The sequence below is a fragment of the Strongylocentrotus purpuratus genome, unplaced genomic scaffold (genome assembly GCF_000002235.5).
Source record: "Strongylocentrotus purpuratus isolate Spur 01 unplaced genomic scaffold, Spur_5.0 spur5_scaffold_10, whole genome shotgun sequence".
NCBI lineage: Eukaryota > Metazoa > Echinodermata > Echinoidea > Camarodonta > Strongylocentrotidae > Strongylocentrotus > Strongylocentrotus purpuratus.
In genome coordinates this window covers 19,294,177-19,318,786 of record NW_022145595.1, presented here as the reverse complement: position 1 = coordinate 19,318,786, position 24,610 = coordinate 19,294,177, and the positions used below count along the sequence as shown (strand labels likewise).

General features: G+C 39.2%; 1 protein-coding gene across 1 annotated transcript; it reads right to left on the bottom strand.

The window, feature by feature from the left end:
• Window positions 1-358: 358 nt before the first annotated feature.
• On the bottom strand, window positions 359-21,947 carry LOC115921573 (adhesion G-protein coupled receptor G6-like). Its single transcript, XM_030979143.1, has 11 exons — window positions 21,818-21,947; window positions 15,236-15,297; window positions 14,072-14,212; window positions 13,295-13,480; window positions 12,365-12,799; window positions 9,003-9,185; window positions 7,570-7,685; window positions 4,094-4,377; window positions 3,088-3,154; window positions 1,761-2,019; window positions 359-1,192 (listed from the first exon to the last, which is right to left on the bottom strand). Exons 1-11 carry the CDS (start codon window positions 21,945-21,947, stop codon window positions 845-847), a joined length of 2,211 nt encoding a protein of 736 aa, XP_030835003.1. The 3' UTR covers window positions 359-844.
• Window positions 21,948-24,610: the final 2,663 nt, after the last annotated feature.

Genomic DNA, 24,610 nt, shown 5'->3' with positions numbered 1-24,610 from the left:
ACCCCGATGCGCGTCAAGGCGCGGCGAGGGTTCATAGTAGGATGTAAGGTCCCCGAGAGCCAGTATAGAAACAGCCATGCCTCGAATATTAAAGCAGTCCATATATCTTTTATATACCGAATTCACAAAATAGTCTACAAAGAATTCTTCCCTAATATCCTTTTCTTTAGTAAAGATTAGTTAAAACATAACAGATAATCTGAGACACTGTCTGTTAATCTTCGCTGGAAAGTTGCCTGAATTTTTACTATCATTCGCGAATCGCACACACACACTGTATGGTATCCGTGCTCGCACACAGAAACGTCTTACACGTAAACCAAAGGGGATCCCAGCAAAATTTAACTATACCCCTGACCCGGGGCAACGGGCATGTTTGTCATTAACTATGCCCATAATACCAGGGGCAACGGGCATAGTTCGTTTCTTTGCGGGCATGGCTAATATCACGACTCCAATTTCGAACAATCAGATGACTAGATTTATTCAACATACTAAAGATAGGTATCTACTGTTCTCTAATATCGTAAAGTGCAGGTACCTTCTAACGATTCCCCCCTTAAAAATGTAAAAAATAAAATGAGACTTTCGTCAGTTTGTTGAAATCAGATTTGAATAATTTGTAGAGGTAACCTAGTCGAGTGGTTTAAGCACTTGACTGAAGATGTGAAGGTCGTGGGTTCGAGCCTCGGAACGGAACTTATGTCCTTCCGCAAGACATTTATCTACATTTGCCGATTAATTACAGTCTTAAGCCCTTTGAGCACTTTGCGTGGTGGATGTGAGCACTAGAGATGTATCATTATGGTAAATATGTTGCGTCAGCTATATAGTGCCCGATTTATCAGTAATAATTAAACTTTTGGGGTCCTTGTAACCTTTTCAAATGTATGCTACCGACATTATTCAGTTCGATAAAAGCCGGCGGTAGGGCTTCTCCATCTACTGCATCAACGTTTCCCCTCGATGTCTGCTTGGATGTCAGCTCGGATGTTGCTTTCGTTGTTGAGGATGAGGATGATGATGCAGTTTCACTAATGTGAAGTTGACTCGAGACGACCTCTCGTCCGTGCTTGCCACTTCGGCAGGTCTTGCACAATTGTTTGCGGAAGAACGGCATGCGGACAAAGTAGAGAAGGAATATGAAGAAGCCCTGAAGCGCGTTCAAAACGATGAAGAGCCCCTCTGCAATCTTAACAAGAAAAAAACAAATCAAGATGATCTAACTATAGAAACTGCATAATGGAGATTAAGTAGAAAAACACCAAAATATTTTCCACAGAAGACCATGACAATTATTTGAAAGTGACGTGTGCCGTGAGTCAGAATTACCCAAGAAGAATTCTACTGGTTTGGTCATAATCGACGCAAAGATTCAAGTCCTACTAAACAGGGAAAAACTTAGCCTAGACTAGACCGCAGGAGAACCTCATTTGTCGCGTTTCCAGATAAAAGTGAGTACTGGTCGTATCATTACATCGTGACAGAAACTGTCTAAAGGCGAGTTGGAAATGTTTATTATGAAGCAAAGGAGAATTGGTGAATGTTGTAAGGTTTCGGATTACACACGCGTGTAGGTGGAATGTTGGTCTTGTATTTTTAGTGAGATTTCGAATATAAGTGCATTTAAGGAGCAATACTTTTCTTGGGATTTTCTAGTATGATATTCTTAAAAACTGACATACAACTAATGAGTATGCAAAAACAATCATCATTCGTCTTTACAGAAACCAAATCGCCTCTGTAAAATAAAGGAACACCTTGCTTATTTTGTCGATGAAGAGCAGAAAACCAGCTGTCCAAGTCAAGCCCAGAATAACAAGGTTAGAGATGGCGATCTGGACTCGGTTGATGGTTTCCCGACGTTCATCTCTCTTGTCTTTCCTCACTAGACCTTCAGGATTTGCTGATCGGACCAACCGGACGATGACCATGGAGAAGATGACGATGTTGACGAGGAGGATGATCCCGATTGGGATGAGGAGTCCTCCAATCTGAGACCAGAACTGGAGGAAGCACCTAGAACGTTGTAAAAGTCGAAATAGAGTGATCGTTGGCCAACTGCACTTTAATGTTATATATTATTCTACTGATTTTGTTGAGCCCAACCTGAGGACTAAAGTCATTTTTAAGTTTTAGTGAATACGGAGCAGTTTTGGCGTGCGCCTGAATCCCAGCTAACAATGGAAGTTACAAACTGATTCAGCCGAAGACGCAGGTTCGAAACTGAGTCACGTCTTTCGGATAGTGACGTTGAAAGGTTGGTCAACAGACGTAAATAATCATATCTGATTGATACACGTCTGTAAAAACCCAATACACACTCACGCAGGTTCCCAATGCAAACGCTTAACAGTTTCCACCAAAAAAAAACATACTTGTTCCTGGCAACATCTAAGCACATCTAATTTGATTTATTTAAAAGTATCCACTGAGGGAAATGCCTAGTGCCCCATTTCTAGTACAAGATGAGGTGACACCGACAGAAAGTTCAAACTCAAATTTCTCGGAAATTTTCCTTTCTTATGAAAATTTAAGTCTTTAATTGGGCTTTTAAAGCCCACGCAGCACTGCTTTGTAACATAGCGAAAGTGACAGATTAGTATCGTTCTGAAAAGCAAGTTACTCTCTAAAGGCTGAAGGTCATCGTCGCGTGACACGACCTTTCGTAAAACGAAAGCGGAAGATGACGCAACCTTTCGTAGACTTGCCTTAGAGGGTTTCACAAAGTGTTGGGCAAATTGGACCAGATCATTTGTAGATGAGAGGGGTTTATTTCACAAACATTTCCCCCGACAATTCGTGAATAAAGGGGCATGCCTTGACAAAAGGTCGGGTGACGCGACCACCCGACTCGACGCGATGACCCGATGATTCGAAGTAAGCCTTCTCGAAAAAATATCCTAGACCGTCACGAGACTGACCCCTGATCGAACAAAGACTTGATAAAAGAATTTGTCGATTTGGAATCAGTGTGGAGTTGGTTTGACACTGTCCCTGGTTTGATGTTGTGCCTGAGGTATAAAGACATCATCCGAGCAAGGAAATATATATTTTCTTTTGCACAATTTATATAGGGGTTCTTACCGATCGTGATGGGCGTACTTTTGTCTTGCAACCGTCCCAGTCGCGGCGACGATCAATGCAGGGATACCTGTAGGAATATAATGAAAATAATTAAAACTGATTAATGCAGTTAAGATATATCAAATTAACAATCAGGAGCAAATAGCTGAAATGAGCCAGAGCCCATCGACATCTTGCCAACAGTTGATATCTTGAATTAGAATCGTTAATAGTTTTGTCAGGATTTTGTATGGAAAATAAGTTTTGTATAGCAATTGTAAGAATGTAAACAATCATAATGATGGCAAGAAAGCAACAACAAATGCAACATAAGAACACTAACAGGACTAAGAAGCACCTACAGAAGACCGCGCCCCACAATGACCTCAACCCTTAATCTGACCCTAACTCGACTCCTAACCATAATCCAGGGGGGTGTTTCACAAAGATCCGAAGTCGAACTTAACTTAACTTAAGTTGGACTTAAACATTATGGAGAGCCATTTGTAGCCTTAAAATTATTCAAAAGCAAAACTACAAGTATTTTAGACTTTTCATAAATTCCACATCAAGAACATGAAATCTCCTTGATAATAGAAATTAGGAATGATTTGAATCAACACTTTATGCCTTTTAAAATAAGTTGTACACAGCATTTTCGAAAATGCTAAGAGCTTTCCACAATTGGTAAGTCCAACTTAGACATAAGTTCAACTTAAAATCTTTGTGAAGCACCCCCCTGATCTTGACTCTGATCTTGACTATTGTCCGATCCCTAACAATAAAACACTGTGGAGAAATCGTGGTTTAGTGGTTAATTCACTTGCTCTCATTCCTAGGGTTTAGTGTTCGAATCCTATGATTAATAATAATTGCAGTACCCTCAGGAAGAATAGCATGGAAGTCAATAAGGCTTCCCTGGGTATACATGTATACTGGTGCATTATGTCGTATTCTTCAGCTGCAACAGTAAGCCAAAACTAATTCTCGTAGATTAATATTCGATTCCTCACTGTATGATAATTACCACAAGCAGCAAGTGTCGCTTTCTGCATAAATCTTGGAATATACGTATCAAAGATCTTGATGATGTGCAAGTAGGCATTGAATCCTTCGACACCCATCCAGGCCATCGAGGACAGCAGGGAGTAATGGATGACGGCCGTCAAAATGGCGCATGGGATCGGAGCGACCTCACGATTGTCTAGCGTCGAGTCGAGGACGAGCATGATGACGAAGGAGATGTAGAGTAAGAGGAGAGTGAGGCAGAGGAGTATAAGAATCTTGAATCTTTGTTGCTTCCTCAACACTCTGTGATTTTGTGGTTTGACAAATAAATAAATAAAAAGAGTGTTTCAACCAGTAACAATTATTACAGCTTAGGTCAGTGGCGGATCTGTATGAGGCATGTGGAAGGGGTAATGCAAATGGGACATAGGATAATGAAGACGGTCTCTCATGAAAGAGATAATTTTGGTGAGAAATTAATGTTCTATCCTCATGATCATGTCTTTTGCAATAGCAATAGTTACTCGGCAACCAGGGGCGTAAATCCGTACCGATGAGTGTGGGGGGGGGGGGGGGGATGATCGGCGATAGCCATCACATACTAGCACGAGCACACGCCCACACTAATTTACGCAAGCGCGCGCGATCGCGCACGCACAAACACACAACACACACACACACCACACAAACGCACACACACACACACGCACACACAAACGAACAAACAACAAACAATATTAGAGAAAGAAGACGATTCGTTGTACCATTCTCGAAAATAATCCTCGTCTGAATTCAGTTCCCCCTTCCCTCCCGCGCGAAGCGCGGAAGCTTTTACGTTTCATTAAATCATTAGGGAAAGAAGACGATTCGTTGTACCGTTCTCAACTTTTAATCCTCATCTGAATTCAGTTTTTCCCTTCTCCCCTCCTGCGCGAAGCGCGGAAGCTTTTACGTTTCATAAAATCATTGGAGAAAGAAGACGATTCGTTGTACCGTTCTCGACTTTTAATCCTCGTCTGAATTCAGTCCCCCCCCCCCAAGAAAGAAGACGATTCGTTGTTCCGTTCTCGACTCCTAATCCTCGTCTGAATTTAGTTCCCGCCTCCACTCCCCCGCGAAGCTCCTAAGCTTTTACGTTTCATGAAATCATGAGAGAAAGAAGACGATTCGTTGTACCGTTCTCGACTTAATCCTCGTCTGAATTCAGTCCCCCCCCCCCTCCTTCGCGAAGCGCGGAAGATTTTACGTTTCATTAAATCATTAGAGAAAGAAGACGATTCGTTGTACCGTTCTCGACTTTTAATCCTCATCTGAATTCAGTTTTTTCCTTCCCCCCCCCCTCCCTCCCGCGCGAAGCGCGGAAGCTATTACGTTTCATTAAATCATTAGAGAAAGAAGACGATTCGTTGTACCGTTCTCGACTTTTAATCCTCATCTGAATTCAGTTTTTTCCTTCCCCCCCCCCTCCCTCCCGCGCGAAGCGCGGAAGCTATTACGTTTCATTAAATCATTAGAGAAAGAAGACGATTCGTTGTACCATTCTTGACTTTTAATCCTCATCTGAATTCAGTTTTTCCCCCCCCCTCCCCTCCCTCCCGCGCGAAGCGCGGAAGCTATTACGTTTCATTAAATTATTAGAGAAAGAAGACGATTCGTTGTACCATTCTTGACTTTTAATCCTCATCTGAATTCAGTTTTTCCCTCCCCCTCCCCCCCCCTTCCGCGCGAAGCGCGGAAGCTTTTACGTTTCATTAAATCATTAGAGAAAGAAGACGATTCGTTGTACCATTCTCGACTTTTAATCCTCATCTGAATTCAGTTTTTTCCTTCCCCCCCTCCCTTCCGCGCGAAGCGCGGAAGCTTTTACGTTTCATAAAATCATTGGAGAAAGAAGACGATTCGTTGTACCGTTCTCGACTTTTAATCCTCATCTGAATTCAGTTTTTTCCTTCCCCCCCCCCTCCCTCCCGCGCGAAGCGCGGAAGCTATTACGTTTCATTAAATCATTAGAGAAAGAAGACGATTCGTTGTACCATTCTTGACTTTTAATCCTCATCTGAATTCAGTTTTTCCCTCCCCCCTCCACCTCCCTCCCGCGCGAAGCGCGGAAGCTATTACGTTTCATTAAATCATTAGAGAAAGAAGACGATTCGTTGTACCATTCTTGACTTTTAATCCTCATCTGAATTCAGTTTTTCCCTCCCCCCTCCCCCCCCCCCTTTCCGCGCGAAGCGCGGAAGCTTTTACGTTTTATTAAATCATTAGAGAAAGAAGACGATTCGTTGTACCATTCTCGACTCTTAATTTCTTTAAAAAGGGGGTGGGTTTTTTTTCTCTCTCTCTTTGGACTCCTGAGAAATGTAAAAAGGAGGTTATAAAATATCTTGAATATCATAGAAAAATTGATCAAATCCCGGGATCAAATTCCTGAAATTCCTGCTAGCTTTGAAAGCTCATCCAGGATTATTTCATTTTGAAAAGTAAAAGCATTGCCCCCCAGTCCCCTTGATCGACTAGAGCTAATCTGAAATGGGGGGGGGGGGGGTCTCAAGGTAGGAAAAGCCAGCGAAAAGCCGGCGAAAGGGGGATTCAGAAATGTTGGCAGTCCTGAGATAGGGTGGGGGGGGGGGGGGGTGCTTTTAAAGGGCGGGAACGAGCGTACGCGTACCCTAAATAATACTAAGTGGGGGGGGGGGCGGGCATCTACTATACATGATTGCACTTTTTAAGCGCTCGCGCGCTGGCGCACTTTACGTCTGGGCTATAATCATACCTTGCAAAATAACGAAAAATTATTCTAAAGTTTATGAAGTGCTTGTTCGCGCACGTCGCGCAACTACTCTTAATGATCGTGACATACTATATCCGTGTAGGCTATACAGTTATACTTACATTAAAAAAATAACTCATTTCTCATGTATTATGCTAAAATTGAAACAATCACATTTTCTTCTTCTTCTTCTTCCTTTTTTTTTCTCTCTTTTTTTTGCAATATCAGGGGGGGGGGGCTGATTGTACCGGCCATCCCCCCCCTACTTCAAGCCGGGGGGGGGGGGGTGCAGCCCCCCCCCCCCCCCATCCCCCCCGGGATTAACGCCCCTGTCGGCAACATAACGTCTAAGGAATGTGTGAAGTAAAATGTGGGTGTGTGCGTAAACGTATATTTATATACAAACATATATATAAATAATAATTAAAACAAATGAAATAGATCCAATTGTTTTAATTATTCTTTGTGTATTGCCGTGACGGACGATTATCAACATTAAATTATGTGTTCTCTTTGTTAGTGGACTTGTTGGACTGTCATCAAAAGCGATAACAAATCAAAACGATTTCCACTTCACGGCTCTTTCCACAACCATGTTTATTTCAAGTTGGCCGATGTGCCGGTTTGAGGGAAGGGTGTGGGTCGGTGTGTGGTCTTGAGGTGCGTGCGGGTGTTTGGGTGCATGTGCGTGCGTGTGTGTACCATGGTGTGTAGGTTCATTTTACCTGTTTGATAGATAGGCTCCCACCGTAATGATTAAGCTGACAATGGAGATGCCACATCCAATGTAACTTAAGTTTCTATACACGTGTTCCAATGCATGCTCCTCATGATATATGTCCTGTAAAACAAAATGAGCCGAAAGTTAAAATTATTATTTTGCTTTTATCCATTCAGAGTTTCAGACGACCTTAAGTTGTTGCCATGAGTATCTGCAAAAGTAGTGAAAATTATGAATTAATGTCAACAAATAAGTTAATATGAGCATGTGATAAATTGTTATCATAATATAGATGTAGGGGAAAATTATAGGATAATGATGTTATTTCGTAGATCAGTAATGATGGTTCTACCACATTTACCACCAAAAATGTACGTTTTTAAGACAAATAATTAATATTTTTATCGTAGACAACTGGACAAATTTTTTACAATATATTTATCTATTAAGAAAAGACTACCATTATTTTGTTGGGTTTTTAGATATTCGATGTGGAAAAACCTTCCAATATTGTCTTGATAAAAGGTATTATTATAAAGCAGTATATTGGTAACTTCTAGACTTTTTATTAAGTTTCATTAATTCCACATTTTACATAGAAAAACAATTAATATTCTTTATAATTTTTTTTTATACAGGCGTATATTATTATAAGAGTAGATTTCACACAAAAATAAAATAATTAAGATTTCAAATCAAATATAATGTACGGAAAATAAGTATGAAATTTCGAAATATGTAGATATAACAGGCATGGTAGAACAATGTAAAATGTGAGGAGCCTAAATAAAAAGCATAGCTTGTATGTGAATATGCTCCCGTACACAATATAGTAGGTCTGAATTTATTTTTAAATTTAATTTATCTTTTGTCCTTCTTGAACAAGAAAACTCAATAATTTCGAAACAAATTAACTGCTGTCACAGATTAAAAAAAACTTAAACATGGTTACATCAACAGGTTACATGTCTTTGCTCGTTTAGCTATAAAACTAAACTTTTGCTTGTCACTTTACAACGCATTGAATGGTCAAACCTAAATTATTTGTCTTTTAAATCACATCCATATGCACGTAACTTGCGAACAGTGAACAGGACAGGCTGCTTCTTAAGCTACCTCACACAAAAACAAAAGTAAATCTTGGAGATTGTGCTTTCAAATGCGCCCTCCAAAGCTTTGGAATAGTCTACCACTAAACATAAAAAAAAGCCTCATCTCTTGCTGTCTGCACAGTTATGTTGAAGACGCAGTTGTTTTCAGGAGCTTTAAAATATTTTTAAAATAATTTAATTTTTTTTACTGTTTGTCTGTAAAGTAGCACTGTGATGAGTTTTTTTTCTTCATCACAGCGCAGTAGAGTACACTAAATTATATAGTAGCTGCGCTTTATCAATAGATCTACTTAATATTATTACATTATTATTAAAACAATCTTACCATTAACACCGCAAAGCTAGTGAGATGGTTGCATCCGCACACGACTCTACCATAACCAGTTACATTGGACGACTCGTCTGCGTTATAGCGACTCGGTAGACTATGTGAAAGCAGCCTGCATCCATCTGAGGACCAGTCTGTTAGGTCTTCATCCCAGAAAGTACATACTGGATTGCGACCAGGCTAAGTTCAGGGATTTACAAAAATAATAATATGAAAGAAAGGAAAAATTGTTTTTATTAACTCTTATCCTGCCATAATGAATACAGCCTAATGCCACACCCAATAAACAGAACACTAAAAAGTAACCTCTTTTGGGAGTGTATTTTAAGTGATTTTAAAGTACAGTGCCTTTTGAACTAGATTTAAACGTTATCGACACGTGCCTTCATTTAAACAAAAAAGGTACTCCTGTTCACGTTTTCATCTAACCTAAAAACCACCAGTTTATCACGCGACTGGAGTAACGTGATTCCACTTACCTCTGTAAATCAATTGTTTATGACCAAATAACCACTTGACCAAGCAACGAGTTTTTTGTCAGTTAACCGATGGTGGCGATAAATACGTAATTATTTGGTCTTGTAAGCACCTTTATTGATTGGTTTCACAGGTTATCCAAGGTTAATGGTAATAATCACGTTACTTACACCGGCTAATCGTCTTATTGTTCTGTCCGTGAATCTCTGGTTATATTCAACAAGTAATTCTGAGGTGTCTTACACACCTCTTTGAAAGGTTTCAAAGTTACCATAAATTTCTTGGTTATGATCACGTGGCTCAAGCTGATTACTAATCCAAGCTGTGAAAACGTGATATGTAGGTGTGAAAATTAGTAATTATTAAGTGTTTTAAAACACCTTTTTAAATGGTAGTCAAAGTTGCCATAAGTTCCGCGGTGATGATCTCGTGACTCAAACGAATTATTGATCTAAGCTGGTCATACGTGACTTTTAGGTGTGAAAAATTAGTCATTATTAGGTGTCTTAAAACACTATTTAAATGGTTTCAAAGTTACCATAACTTTCTTGGTGATGATCACGTAGTTAAAACTGATTACTAATCTAAGCTGTGAATCCGTGATATTTAGGTGTGAAAAATTAGTAATTATTAGGTGTCTTAAAACACCTATTTAAATGGTAGTCAAAGTTGCCAGCAGTTCCGCGGTGATGATCTCGTGACTCAAACGGAATATTAATCTAAGCAGGGCATACGTGACTTTTAGGTGTGAAAAATTAGTCATTATTAGGTGTCTTAAAACCCCTATCTAAACCGTAGTCAAAGTTGCCAGCAGTTCCGCGGTGATGATCGCGTGACTCAAACGAATTATTAATATAAGCTGGGTATTCCGTGTTTTCCATGTGTGAAAATGAGTTATTCTTGGGTGTCTTGATGGTTTCACAGTTACCATTTAAGTTCCGTGGTGATAATCCCGTGACTGTTGGCATATTTCTATGTTCACCAGTTGATAACTGACTGTTGGCATATTTTCATTGCACCAGTTGACAACTGGAGTGTGCATATTTCCAGTTGCACCAGTTGATGACTGAGCGTTGGCATATTTCGAGTTGACCCAGCTGACACCAATTCATTTGCATATTGAATATGGGGTGCGTGCAGATCTATGTTTTTTAAACAATTTATCTGAATTTACAGCATATTTCTTAATTACTGATGATTTAGTTATATGCAATTCATTTCGAAATACTACAAATATAAATTACCAGTTATTAGGACATTTCGCTACTTCGTATAAATTACATTTAGTTAAACATGAATAAGGGAAACATTAACTGTGAACTAAAATAATTTCAATAAAGTACAAGTATACGAAATTTGTTCGATTAATTCAATTATGTAAGTCTACTTATTACCAATGCCCTTACATTGGAAATACAGACGTACCAGTATTGAAGTTTTGTTGCTGTTCAACTGGTTGGAAGTTTTACCAAATGGTTCTCATGGCTCAGCTAGACCAGTTGAATTATAACTGGCCTGGATCAACTGGATCATTTAGCCCATTTCAATTTCCAGGGTTACCAGTTGGCATCACATGGTTCATCAACTGGACCAGTTGCAACTAGCTTTCTCTTCTGGGATGTTTGCACCCCCCCCCCCCCCACCCAACCCCCTCTAATCCCAAACTGCTTCCTGCGCGCCTGGACGTAATTATGGAAGATCCAAGACACGATGTTCAGAAACGGGATGAGAACGTCATTATTTTGGTTTATTTATTGTGTAACATTTGCGTAATTATTGGGTTGAACGCGGGTTACAGTAACATATTTCCTCTTCGACGTAAATTTCACGTGAATGAAGAACATGATTCATCTCAAATCAGCCTCGTAATATTCACGTGAATTTCACGCAGATATTTTGACTAAAACTATCACTAACGCTTCACGTGTTTCTGTGACGCGATAATTTCGTGTATGAAGATGTAATTTCATAACAAAACAAACACGGGAGTATTAGGTTTATAAACCATGGTCTCCAAGGTAGGGATAATCACGTTATTATAATGGTGATATCGCAGTGACAATTGCGTGATTTAGTGTACGTGTGTTTTAAGTTACCTAATGCAATAAACGTATTAACACATTTACGTAAATGTCCGGTGTTTGAAGAACGTAACTCTCCTCAAGTCGATACCTTGATATTGACGTGATTTTCACGTGATTTTGTTTATTGGGCAGGGCTAATACCCGATGTGCCAAGCCTCAAATCCCCCTGTGCCAAGTTAATTTTGAGATAAGCGAAACACTATGCACAGTACAATGAGCAAAAAAATAACTGCTAATACGTATGCGAGCAATCATGCATAAAGCACCGAAGCGATGAGTCGCTCGCGTGAATAAAGCACCCAATCGATAACGCGCTCGCGTGTACAAAGCACTATAACGGTAGCGTGCATGCGGCCTTATGGCAGGATATGAGTTAAAATAGGCTGTGGTTTAGATTCTCATCGTTTCTCAAGATATAAGAGCGAACGATATCCTAACAACATGTCGGGATATTGAGTGGTTCAACATCTCATAACAACAACAACAACAGCAATTTTTTTTTTCTTCAAAGAAACATTATGATCACCACTCGAGAGACAATATATTTCTGTATAGGTGCGTTCGGAAATAGGAATCTCTCCCTTTCGAAAACGGTGTAATCTCCCTGCCTTTTGAAAGACTAAAGTATACCACGAGAAGAAAAGGCCAGGGTTGAGAACTTGATACGAAACGCTTTCTGTTTTAGCATGCACACACACACACACACACACATACACACAGTGTTTCGCAAGATGGATGCTCTTTCTCGAAACAAAATCAGTGACCTTACATTTAGAAAAATAAAACCTCTGTTTTTACCTCGAGTGGTGTGAAGGTGAAGTTTATCAACTCGTCTACCATCTCCACCTTTCTCCTTCCAATCTTGAGAGACAGAACAAGCGTATTGGCCGATCGGTTGAAACCTTCATGACTCTCGCTGATATTACGTAATGACCTGGATATATGAAGGGATGGCGAGGAGTAGACGTTGAACACCAGCTTCTGGTAGTGGCTCTCGTTGTTGGGCATATCGAATTCGGTGGTTGAATTTTGAGACGATGATGAAGAAGTGGAGAAGATCTCCTTCGGGATGCTTACTTGAGCTGCGGTATTATTTCTTTTGTCCCGTCTATTGAAATCCGTTGCGTTGTGCAGGCTGATGTTATATGCGGTCAGTTCTTGAGTACTTGACGTGGGGAGATCTCGCGCTATGACCAGACCTTGGCTGAAGTCATCAGGTGCTACACTCCGGATCTGTTTTGGATGAGCAAAATGAGGTCAGGATAAATGAAAGGTAGAGAGAGAGAGAGAGAGGGGGGGGGGGGAGGGGGAAATAGAGGGCCTGGGGGGGGGGGGCTAAGGACAAAGACCTCCTCAAAAAAAAGATATAAAAGGAGTACCGAGAACGTGCAAACATTGCCGCTAAAATGTTAAACAGCATTGTAACGTACCTCTTTATAAACAACATTATTTCAACCCTTCGATATACAATGATACAATGTTAAAATCTTGAATTGTGAGAGTAAAATAGAATAGGCATTACGCATTAATTATTTTCTTTATTCAGAATGTGTACCTTTTTTTTGGGGGGGGGGAGGGGGAGATTCGCTTCAAAATATTTCGCTTCCAGCCAGACGGTATTCTTCTTAAGGTTTGTCTGTACGGTAATCATATATGTTTGGGGGAAAAAAGTGGCAATTTAATCTACTCTTTTGAAAACTAATTTGTGCTCTCATCATTGTTGGTCACCTGTACTGCCACGTTAGGCCTTGTGATGCTAATAGATTCTCCATCATCTAATTGAACGTTGCTCAGCTGTCGCTCGAAAGACAGCACGAATTGACTCACAGCGTCCTCTTCTTCCTCGGCCTCCCGAAGCTTCTCCATGCCAACATCAGCAATGTTGCTTGCAATCGTTACCACATAATCCAAGATCTTAATATGGTATGCAAGCAAACATAAATATGTTTCTAAATTTTATAATATTGCTGTGTGGTGTTGCCACCGTTATCGTTATTTGTTATATTGCTTTTGTACTTTCATGTTTGTGTTATAATGGAAATATATGATTACTTTGTAAAAAAAAGATAATATCAGCCTTGAGCTGCATGTCGTGAGGTTGTTTTCTAATAAACCGATTCAATTCAACAATCAATTCAATTCAATTCAATGTGACCATCATTTCACCAATCCGAAACGTGTGATATTTGCATATCAAGTATATACCATTACCAATCGCAAGGCATGTTCAAAGCACCTATATAGAACTACCACATGTATTACTTTTGCTTTACCAAAGCTACCCTGTGTTCTGAATTCATGCAGTAAATTTCTTCCAAACTGCATAAAGAAGTAGGGTAAAAAAATTGCCCGACATGAGATCAAAGAGTCTGACCAATTTCGAGGCAATTTAGAGCCCAACTCTGATATTTGTTGGCCCAATCGAAATCCTTCTCCGATAGGTGGCTAACAAGGCGAGGTAGTTTTTGTTAAAATTTTGAATTGCATTATGGGATATGAACTAACATCCGTATCGGTATAGTTAAGATCGGCAATCCTGGATGAAATATTGGACACGAGTATAACATCGGCTGCCGAAATGTTCTCAGTCACGAGCCTCGCGATGTTTTCTGAAACTTCCAGAGCCACGTCATTCGTCAAATTTCTCTGGAAGGAAGAAATTGTGAAAATGATTATGGAGAAAACTTGTATTTCTTGTTTTTCGAAGGTTCGTATTTAAGGTTGATAATTCCGAAATACCATTACTCAGAAATTAAGATAAGGTTAATAAAACCTAAGAATTGATGTTGTTTAAACTGTCTTTGTACACTTCAAACACTTCCGTATGATCCCCGATTATACCATACCATTGATTCGCTTAATAACTTACATATATATATATATATATATATATATACAGTGCGTCCCAGAAAAACGAAACCGAGAATTATCGATGTTTATCATAAATTAATCACAATTATAATTAATAAATGATACATATTTGTAAAGCTTAGATCCCCCTTCTTCATTTGATGAACTCATATGATGCATAGTTCACGCATGCGTGATTAAAGTTCGAAGAGAGGGAACCATAAACTCATTTGGCGGACGGTATCTGGATTACGAAGAGAAAATCATATTTCTGGAAAGTTCAGTATTTGCCCTTCCATATGACACCTCAATCAGGAAAAATGAGCAAGAAATAACAAAGTTCTGTTTGTTTAAGTAATGCTTGCATTTCCATAATTTGATCAAACGAATTCATTTTCACTGGCTGCCTACCGTAGCAACAAGCAGCGATTGACAACAGACTTAACTCTGTTTCGTTGACAATCAGCCACCCATGAAGTATTTCGTCTATTGTATTAATTTGATTAAGTTATGATAAAACATCGAATATTCTCGGCTTCGTTTTTTCTGGGACGCATTGTATATACATATTTATATTGTCAAAAATCGAATATCTCCTAGATGAACTAAGGGGAGAAATTTGTTTTCCAGCGCTTTGAGCAATTAGTTTGTTGGAAATTTTATGTGATTAAATTCAAAGGGCCTATGTAATGTTTGTATCTCTATTCAACGAATAAAAATAACAAAATCAAGCCTGAGATTCAATACAATTTGTGTTTTTGTTGATTTTAAAATTGATTACAAATAAAATATTTAAACAAAAGAAAAGTTAAATTTTACCTCTGAAATGCTTTCGAGCATTTGAGTGATGTTTCTCGGAAGTTCGCAGTCGTGACAAGGTACTGAAAGGAGCGAAATATAATTTAGAGTATATATTAAAGCCTGCTGATTCCAATTGGTTGTAGATCTTGGAAATAAAATTCTGATGATATGCTTTCTTGCAAAAATATATATATACCGGAAGCAGCCCGAAGTGGCCCGTTAGAAAGAAAAAGGGATCTATGAATTAAGGGTTATTAGTTAATTAATGCTAGTAGATTTGTTGTTGTTGTTGTTGTTGCACACATCGCACGACAACAAAATTCTCTAAGATGTTGATACCTACTTTGATAGAAAAATAAGGTTTAAAAAAAAAGGAAAAATACTAGAAGAGAAAAGGAAAGAAGGAGTAAAGACGGGTTGACGACGGTAAGCCCCAATCAAGAGACTCTGAAGATCTACCCCAGAATCCTCTCACCAGCACCAGAGTTGCCTAGGCCAATGATAGCCGAGAAGATTGCGGTGAGGGGTTTTCACGGACCAGTGGATCTGATATTTTAATATTAAAAAAAATCTATGATTTTAAAAGAGTACGAATTTACAAATAGTTTAAAATAAAAAAAAGTGAAAGGCGTAAATATTCTAAAAAAGAATGAAACGCCGATAATACCAAACGACAACAAAACAACAATATATGTTATCACCTAACGAAGTGTTGCAGTGGCACACGAAACGTCGTGATCTCTTAGATCCCTTGTTGACCATACATTGCGAGACAAACGAATGTCACTATCGATATTATTTTCGATACTTTATCCGCAATGAGTAATATATTTAGCATTAAAAATGTTGTTGTTATACTTTTAATGGTCATAGACACCCATGAAGTTTGTTTGGTTGTTTTGTTAGTTTGTGAAATCAGCAGAGATAAATTACCACAAATAACATTTTGGGGTCCGATCTACAGTGTCTGAAAATGTGCCAAATATGGTCACCTATTGTTCAAAGTCTGAAACAAAGGCTTTCGCTAAATTCAATTACATTGGAAAGAATACAAAAGAAACATAAAACAGTGCAGGTCTTATCAACAAGTTGAAGACTTTGCTCCTACAAATCACAAATATTTTAAAGTTTAATTTGAAAAGTCTGACAAACAGTTTTCTATGATGAACGTCCGACGCCCCATATTTTTTCTTTATTTTCTACACTTTAAGTTTTTGGCTACTTTTGCTATGATGGATTGATAACCCAAGTCAGATTTTATACCACACTTGGTAATATAAAAAAAACCCACTGTTTTCAAATCAAACAAGATTTGGCTTCATAATATGTATGAATGTCCAACCTTTCTGGAGTGATCCTACCTATATCACCTGTATGTTCATTTCCAATAAAAAATACAATTTTTAAAACGAACAACAGCAACACATTTATGATCTCAAAACTATTTCTTGGCTTGATTCTTCAGAATGACATTTATATGTATATGCTTGACGGAAAACAATCTTTATCTTGATATAGCATTCAAGAGTGTTAAAATTGGTCATCCTTATCAGATTCAACATGTACTTAATTCTTTAAATAATTTCTATGTATTCACTCAATATTCTTTGGATCTGATAATTGTTTTGCTAAATTTAAAGGGAGTGAATCGTCAGTTTCCATCTGCAGAAGGCCATAATTCACTGACATCAGGCTTGGTGGAAATACCAATAATGGGAGTATAAATCTGCACGCAGCAAACCCGTAGGCTAGTAAAGAATTACCCCTTAATCTCTCGGAGAGCTCGAGAGTCTTCGGGCAAAGCAAAGCATTACATAAGGAGCGCGTTTATCTAGGCTTGCCACTAGATATGTACATATCGTACCCCACTATCGAACCCCACTATCATACCCCACTATACGATCGTGATTTGCGGGATATCGCGTTTATCTACTCTTCACGATTCAAATAAAGGCCTTGTGTCTGCCCAGCTGTTTTGACCCGGGAAGCAGACAGTTTCTCGGAGGTCAAATTCACACACATGCTTGTACACAACACCTGTGTGGTCCTATTTGTATGTGACGTTCAAAACAGCTTTGCGTTTATCGACCTCTCAGAAACGTGATTCTGGCTGTATGTCACATACAAAACGCACCTTTTTGCGTCTTTTGATATGCCCATATCTAAAGACGTTTGAAAAAGGCTTTGCGTTTATCTACTTCTAAGGGTGCGTTTAATCGACACTTTTTCACCCTAGAATCACGGTTTCTAAAGACGTTTAGTTTAAAACGCAATGCGTTCAAGCGATTTTTTCGTCGGTCGTAAAAATAAACGTGTTTGAAAACACAAACATGAAACGCTGAAAAAGATGCGTTTTGTATCATGATTCTGCAGAATCACGGTCGCTAAAATTCGATTGAACGGACGGAGTTCTCAATCATGATTGTATGACGGAGCCTGTTCCGGTTTGGGCAAAAACCGCGCGCCTGCTTTTCATGCAATTTGCGTTTACTATACCATGCTCTTTATCGTGGCCTATTCCGTTATGTTATACCTTGTTTTCCTTCTCTCTTTTTCTCTTTCTGTCCTTCCTTATGTTATTCTTTGTTTCTTCCTTCTATTCTTATGTTATTCTTTTTTTTCTTCCTTCTATCACCTTCTCTTATGTTATTCTTTATTTTTATAATTCTATCACTTTTTTCTTTTGTTTTTCCTTGTTTCTTCCTTCTATTCTGATGTTAATCTTTGTTCTTTTCCTTCTCTCAGCCTTTCTTATGTAATTCTTTGTTTTTATAATTCTATCACTTTCTCTTTTGTTATTCTTTGTTTCTTCTTTCTATTCTTATCTTAATCTTTGGCTTTTCCCTTCACTCACATTCTCTTATGTTATTCTTTGTTTTGATCATTCTATCACTTTCTCTTTCTGTCTTTCCTTATGTTATTCTTTGTTTCTTCCTTGTATCACATTCTCTTTTTGTCTTTCATTATGTTATTCTTTGTTTCTTCCTTTTATTCTTATGTTATTCTTTGTTTTTTCCTTCTATCAACTTCTCTTATGTTATTCTTTGTTGTTATAATTCTATCACTTTCTCTTATGTTATTCTTTGTTTCAATCATTCTATCACTTTCTCTTTTGTTATTCTTTGTTTCTTCTTTCTATTCTTATCTTAATCTTTGGCTTTTCCCTTCACTCACATTCTCTTATGTTATTCTTTGTTTTAATCATTCTATCACTTTCTCTTTCTGTCTTTCCTTATGTTATTCTTTGTTTCTTCCTTGTATCACATTCTCTTTTTGTCTTTCATTATGTTATTCTTTGTTTCTTCCTTTTATTCTTATGTTATTCTTTGTTTTTTCCTTCTATCACCTTCTCTTATGTTATTCTTTGTTGTTATAATTCTATCACTTTCTCTTATGTTATTCTTTGTTTCTTCCTTGTATCACATTCTCTTTTTGTCTTTCATTATGTTATTCTTTGTTTCTTCCTTTTATTCTTATGTTATTCTTTGTTTTTTCCTTCTATCACCTTCTCTTATGTTATTCTTTGTTGTTATAATTCTATCACTTTCTCTTATGTTATTCTTTGTTTCAATCATTCTATCACTTTCTCTTTCTGTCATTCCTTATGTTATTCTTTGTTTCTTCCTTCTATTCTTATGTTATTCTTTGTTTTTTTCCTTTATTACCTTCTCTTATGTTATTCTTTATTTTTATAATTCTATCACTTTCTCGTTTGTTATTCTTTGTTTCTTCCTTCTATTCTTATGTTAATCTTTGTTCTTTTCCTTCTCTCAGCCTTTTTTATGTAATTCTTTGTTTTTTATAATTCTATCACTTTCTCTTTTGTTATTATTTGTTTCTTCTTTCTATTCTTATGTTAATCTTTGTTTTTTCCCTTCACTCACATTCTCTTATGTTATTCTTTGTTGTTATAATTCTATCACTTTCTCTTATGTTATTCTTTGTTTCAATCATTCTATCACTTTCTCTTTCTGTCTTTCCTTATGTTATCTTAGTTTCTTCCTTCTATCACTTTCTCTTTTGTTATTCTTTGTTTCTTCCTTCTATTCTTATGTTATTCTTTTTTCTTTTTTCTTTACTTCTATCACCTTTTCTTATGTAATTCTTTGTTTTAAGCATTCTATCACGTTCTCTTTCTGCCTTTCCTTATGTCATTCTTTGTTTCTTCCTTATATCACCTTCTCTTACGTTATTCTTTGTTTTAATAACTCTATCACTTTCTCTTTCTGTCTTTCCTTATGTTCTTTTGTGTTTCTTCCTTCCATCACCTTCTCATTCTTTGTTTTATTATTGCGATCTATGCTCAAAACAGCAGTCGACAGTTGGCCGTAAACAATTCCAAAAAGCGCGCGCCAAAGTTGACCTATACTTCCTGGGTCAAACTGCGAGTGTGATGCGAAGTGGCTGGGCTCGAAATGAGCTAGAATCAGCGTTGATGAAAAATCGCTTGAACGCTAACCGCAGTGACCTTGTTTTTTGTAACGGCGTTTTGATTTGTGATTCATGTTTGTGATTCTAGCTTCGAAAATTCGATTGAACGCACCCTTAATTTGCCTGAAAGACGTTTGAGAAACCTGATTCTAGCCAAAAATTTCCTAGATAAACGCAACCAAGGTCCAATGATCATAAAAACTGAAGGCTAACCCTGGTGATTGACAACACCTGTTATTGGGTAAACACCCGAGCGGTGTCGAATTCCCCACGAAAACTTTCTTCTAAAGCCCTGTCTTGTCTGATAGAATAAAAAAGAGCTTCACCCGGTCATTATATTTTTGATTAAAAATCAGGTCATACAGCATGCTATTTTGTTTTTGTTTATCTATCTCACATCTGAAAGTAATGGTTCTAATACTTGAAACAAAAAACAAACTAGATGGAACTTCGACTGCGCGCAGTATAAACTGATGCCTCCGCCATAGAGCAAATTTCACAAACCAAAACAGAAGCAATCTTTCAAATTCAAGTTTAATTGTAATCCATTAACAGGTTCTCAGAACATCATGATTATACAAGCTATTTTTCATATACATGTATGACCCTTTTATGATCTTTGACCTCATGACCCTAAAATCTAATCAGTTAATTGGCTCAGCAAGATACATACATGTCCCCCGTTTGATAGTAATCTGTCCATCGGTTCTATAATGATGTGATCTCCAGCTATTTTTGCATTCTTATTGAACCCTGTGACTTTTGACTTCGTGACCCTAACATTTGATCAATTCATTGGCTCTGCAAGATACATACATTAACTAAATTCGGCAGGAATCCATCAATCGGTTCTTGAGATAACGCGATCACGAGAACGGGACGTACGTACGTACGGACGGACGGACGGACGGACAACCCGAAAACATAATGCCTCCGGCTACTTCGTAACGGAGGCATACTCTAAAAGTGCTCACAATAAAACATGAGAAAACATACCCAGCTGTAAACACTTAATGTTAGGTGTGTTTTCAGTTTTCTCTTGATGTCATCTAAAGTCTTACAATCCTGATACAAACGATCCAAATACTCAAAGGCTAAGGGGATATCAATGATAAAATTACATTTAGCAAGTAAAGTTCAAAGCAACTATTAAAGGATATGTATATGACCACTGTAAATTTTAATCAACTGGTAAGACATTGTCAAAAGATGATATCATTGCCACGGCTGGATCTAGGTCTTTCTTAAAAGATAGAGGGGGGGGGGGGCACAAGAAATAGAATCATGACAAGCAAAAATAAAAGGTCTAATGAATGTATAATAAATATGTAACTTGCAATGCCGGAATGATGAATAATTGCAGAAAGAGCATTTCTAATACTCATGTGGCTATACCCAGTACCGGTATAAAAAACAATTAGGCCTACTATTAATTCGAGGGTTCAGTGACATAGACCCCGTTCTCACTCACTTTGAAAGTGGTCTTAGTTAGACCGCTCCAGACCGCTCCAGAGGAACGGGTCTTGAGGAACGGTTTGCGAGCGTTCACACTCCGAGCAGTTTTTATGGCTCAAACCGCTCCACAAGTCAAAGTGGTCTTGTTGCTATGGCAGCTCAGGTAGGCGGGTCAATTTTTTCGCGCGCGGAATCCAAACCCTATGTACCGTACTACATGTTTCGCACCGAAGGTCACTAGCTCACTTCCTTTCAAAGTACGCTTTCCGTTCACATTGCACGTTAGAGCGCTCTGGAGCGCTCTTAATAAGACCCGCTCCTCAAGACCACCTCGGAAGGTGGACTTCTGGAGCGGTCCAGAAGTCCGCTTCCTGGACCACTTTGAGCGTTCTCACTCACCTAAGAACCGCTCCTGAGGAGCGGGTCTTAGTTAGAGCGCTCCAGAGCGCTCCAACGAAGTGAGTGAGAACGGGGTCATAAAGACGTAACTCCATATTTTGCCAAAATGAGTATTTGATATCAAAATGTTCAGAAAAATGTGGGCTCACCAGGAAAGACAAAGACCTAACTTCAGTCAACACCCCATTAAAGTCAATGGCTAAGGCCCAAGTGCTCAGTGACACATGAACCACTTTTTCTCCAAAATGGCCATAATGGAGTTACGTCTCTGTGTCACTGGCCCCTCGGATTATCATTGATAAATGAGACCCTTACCTAGTTGATTACAGTTTGTACCAGTCCAGCCTGGTGGGCAGTTGCAGGAGTAGGAGCCAAAGACATCTAAAGTGCTACAGATACCGCCATTGAGACAGGGGTTCTGAGGCGCGCAGCCATCTATTGACATAAAGAATACATGGATATGAGTGTTTAAATTTAATAGTAAAGACAACAACAGCAACAATGATGATGATAAGGATCAAAATATACCAGGGAACCGGATGTCTGAAAGTGGGCCCTGCGTCCATGATGTGGTACAATAACTCAGCGGTTGAGCTGTGCTCTCGTAACCGGGAGGTCCCTGCATGAATTAAGTATGTCCTAACGACTCACCTTGGAAATTGCATGTTGGACCATAGAACCTTGAGTTGGGGCAGAAACAGGTGAATTGCAGTCCCTGGGACGTAATAGCTACGCACTGACCGCCATTGGAGCAAGGATTGGGCTGGCAAGGGTCTAGAACAAGAAAGGAAAATACAATTGAATATAATTCCAATTCATTCATCTCTCTGTAAAAGAAAGTTTGATTTTCATGGTTTCGGTACTAACGAGGTGTACAGACTAGATAATAAATCGTATAAAGAAACGTATGAAGAAAATAATTAATTTCAGGTCAATTGACATGGCAGCTGGCTTATCATCACTGCGCACTCACCATAAGCCCTGGCCCTGCCCCATTATACAATTTCTGTACAATATGACGTTCAGTTTATTATGGGACCCTGATTCTATTCCAGTTTTTATTTGAAATGATGCTAAAACGTGCGTTTTGCTTGACAACGTTTCGTTACAGGATGTTTCTTATATGGCATTCAGACTTGGACAAAATCTATATAATGAATTCTTGTAGTCTGAATACATAGTAAGAACTGTGTTTAATATACTGTAAAAGTAAAAATATTTGCGGTACATGCACATTTTTCGCTCTCAATAAGCTATATGATACTTACTTGTAAATTCACACCTCGGTCCACTAAAGCCTTGGGGACACCGACAAATTGATAACTGCTCTGTTTGATCTAACAGGCAAGTACCTTGATTTAGACAAGGGCTAAGTTGACAAGGATCTAGAAAAAAAAAATTAATGTTAAGTTTCTCTACAAAATAAAGTTATGAAGATGAAGTAAGTTGTATGTACGTTGTAGTTGGAAAAATACATTAGACGGATAAAACTATGTAAGTTTGCAGTTTCACCATGTGGGTACTCCTGAAAGAGACTGTTGGGTTTGAAAGGGGATATAAAACAAAATGAGAATATGGGAGAAGTACGCTTAAGTTTTATCCTGTACAGGATCTACTTAATATTCTACTACTTAGAATTCCTTTGTGACTGAGGGGGAAGGGGGGGGGGGGAACCTGAATTCAGACGAGGATTAAGAGTCGAGAACTGTACACTGCAAAAACAAGGGTGTTAATTTTAACACTTTCCCGGTATCTATATCGGAAAACACCAACTGGTGTTATTTAACACCAGGGTTTGGAATTAAACAATTCAATTCCAATTTTGGTGTTGAAGTAATTCTGCCTTTGGTGTTAAAATCTAACACCATTACTACAACTCGGTGTTAACGTTTCAATTCTAGTTTTGGGGTTAAAAAATCGCGGGTGCAAGTTTACGTATTTTTGACGTCGTGTTATGTCGTCTTAAAGACGTAGTACAAGACGTAAATAAGACGTGACCGTTACCCTAACCCGTAGCAATTACACCCGGGAGTATCTGTGACCTTGCACGAGGGTTGTCTGTTACATCAAAATGCAAATTAGATTCGCACGGTATAAGGCCCGGTCACACAGAGATGACGCATGGGGAACGCACGGCCAGCGCATGGGAAATTTGCAATTTTGGCCAGTGCGTTGTCGTGCGCCCAACTGTTTTCGAAGCTACAGCGAGCTGACACCAAATGCATAGCGTGTTGCTAGCGCGCTGAGCGCACACAGGGCGCAAACATCGCGCATACAGACCGTACACAGAGCGCACATGATAACAACTTCCACGAATGCACAGCATGTTGCTAGCGCGCTGGACGAATGGTCCACGCATGCACCGCGTTCTACGACGCACGGCCCGCGCATTGGAAATCGGAAAAGGCCGTGTGCCTAACTTTTGTCATAATTTTGGAAAAGCTAGCGAGCTGACAAAAAAATGCACAGCGTGTAGCTAGCGCGCTGTGCGTATGCAGGGCGTGTGCGCCGCGTATGTCTGGAGCTGGTCTAGCGCGCTCCACGCATGTCTGGCGTCAGTGGCGGATCCAGATTTGAGAAAAAAATCATGTAAAATCACGTGATTTTTACCTATTTTTGGGGTTGGCCCCCCCCCCCTCAAGGGGGGGGGGGGGGGGGGGGAAATTTTTTTGAGGATCAAAAAAAAAAAAATGTGCTCACTACCCCCCCCCCCCCCCCCCCACCCCCCCCCCCCCCCCCCCCCCCCCCCCCCACTGAGCGACTTTTCGGCCGGCGCGATTTTCAAATTTTCGTGAGCAAAAAAAAAAAAATTGGGCCCCCTCCCCTAAGAAATCCTGGATCCGCGCCTGTCTGGCGTGCCTTTGGCGTGTACATTAATGCGTCGAGCTCCGCGCACACTTTTGAGCATGTTTTAAAAAAAAAAACCGACGCACACAGCGAATGACGACGAATGCATAGCGTGGGTCCAGCGCGCTCGACGAACGAGTAACGAATGATGACGCACGCCTAGCGAACGACAACGCACTGGCCAAAATTGCAAATTTTCCATGCGCCGGCCGTGCTTCCCCCATGCGTCCCCTCTGTGTGACCGGGCCTTTAGTTACGATG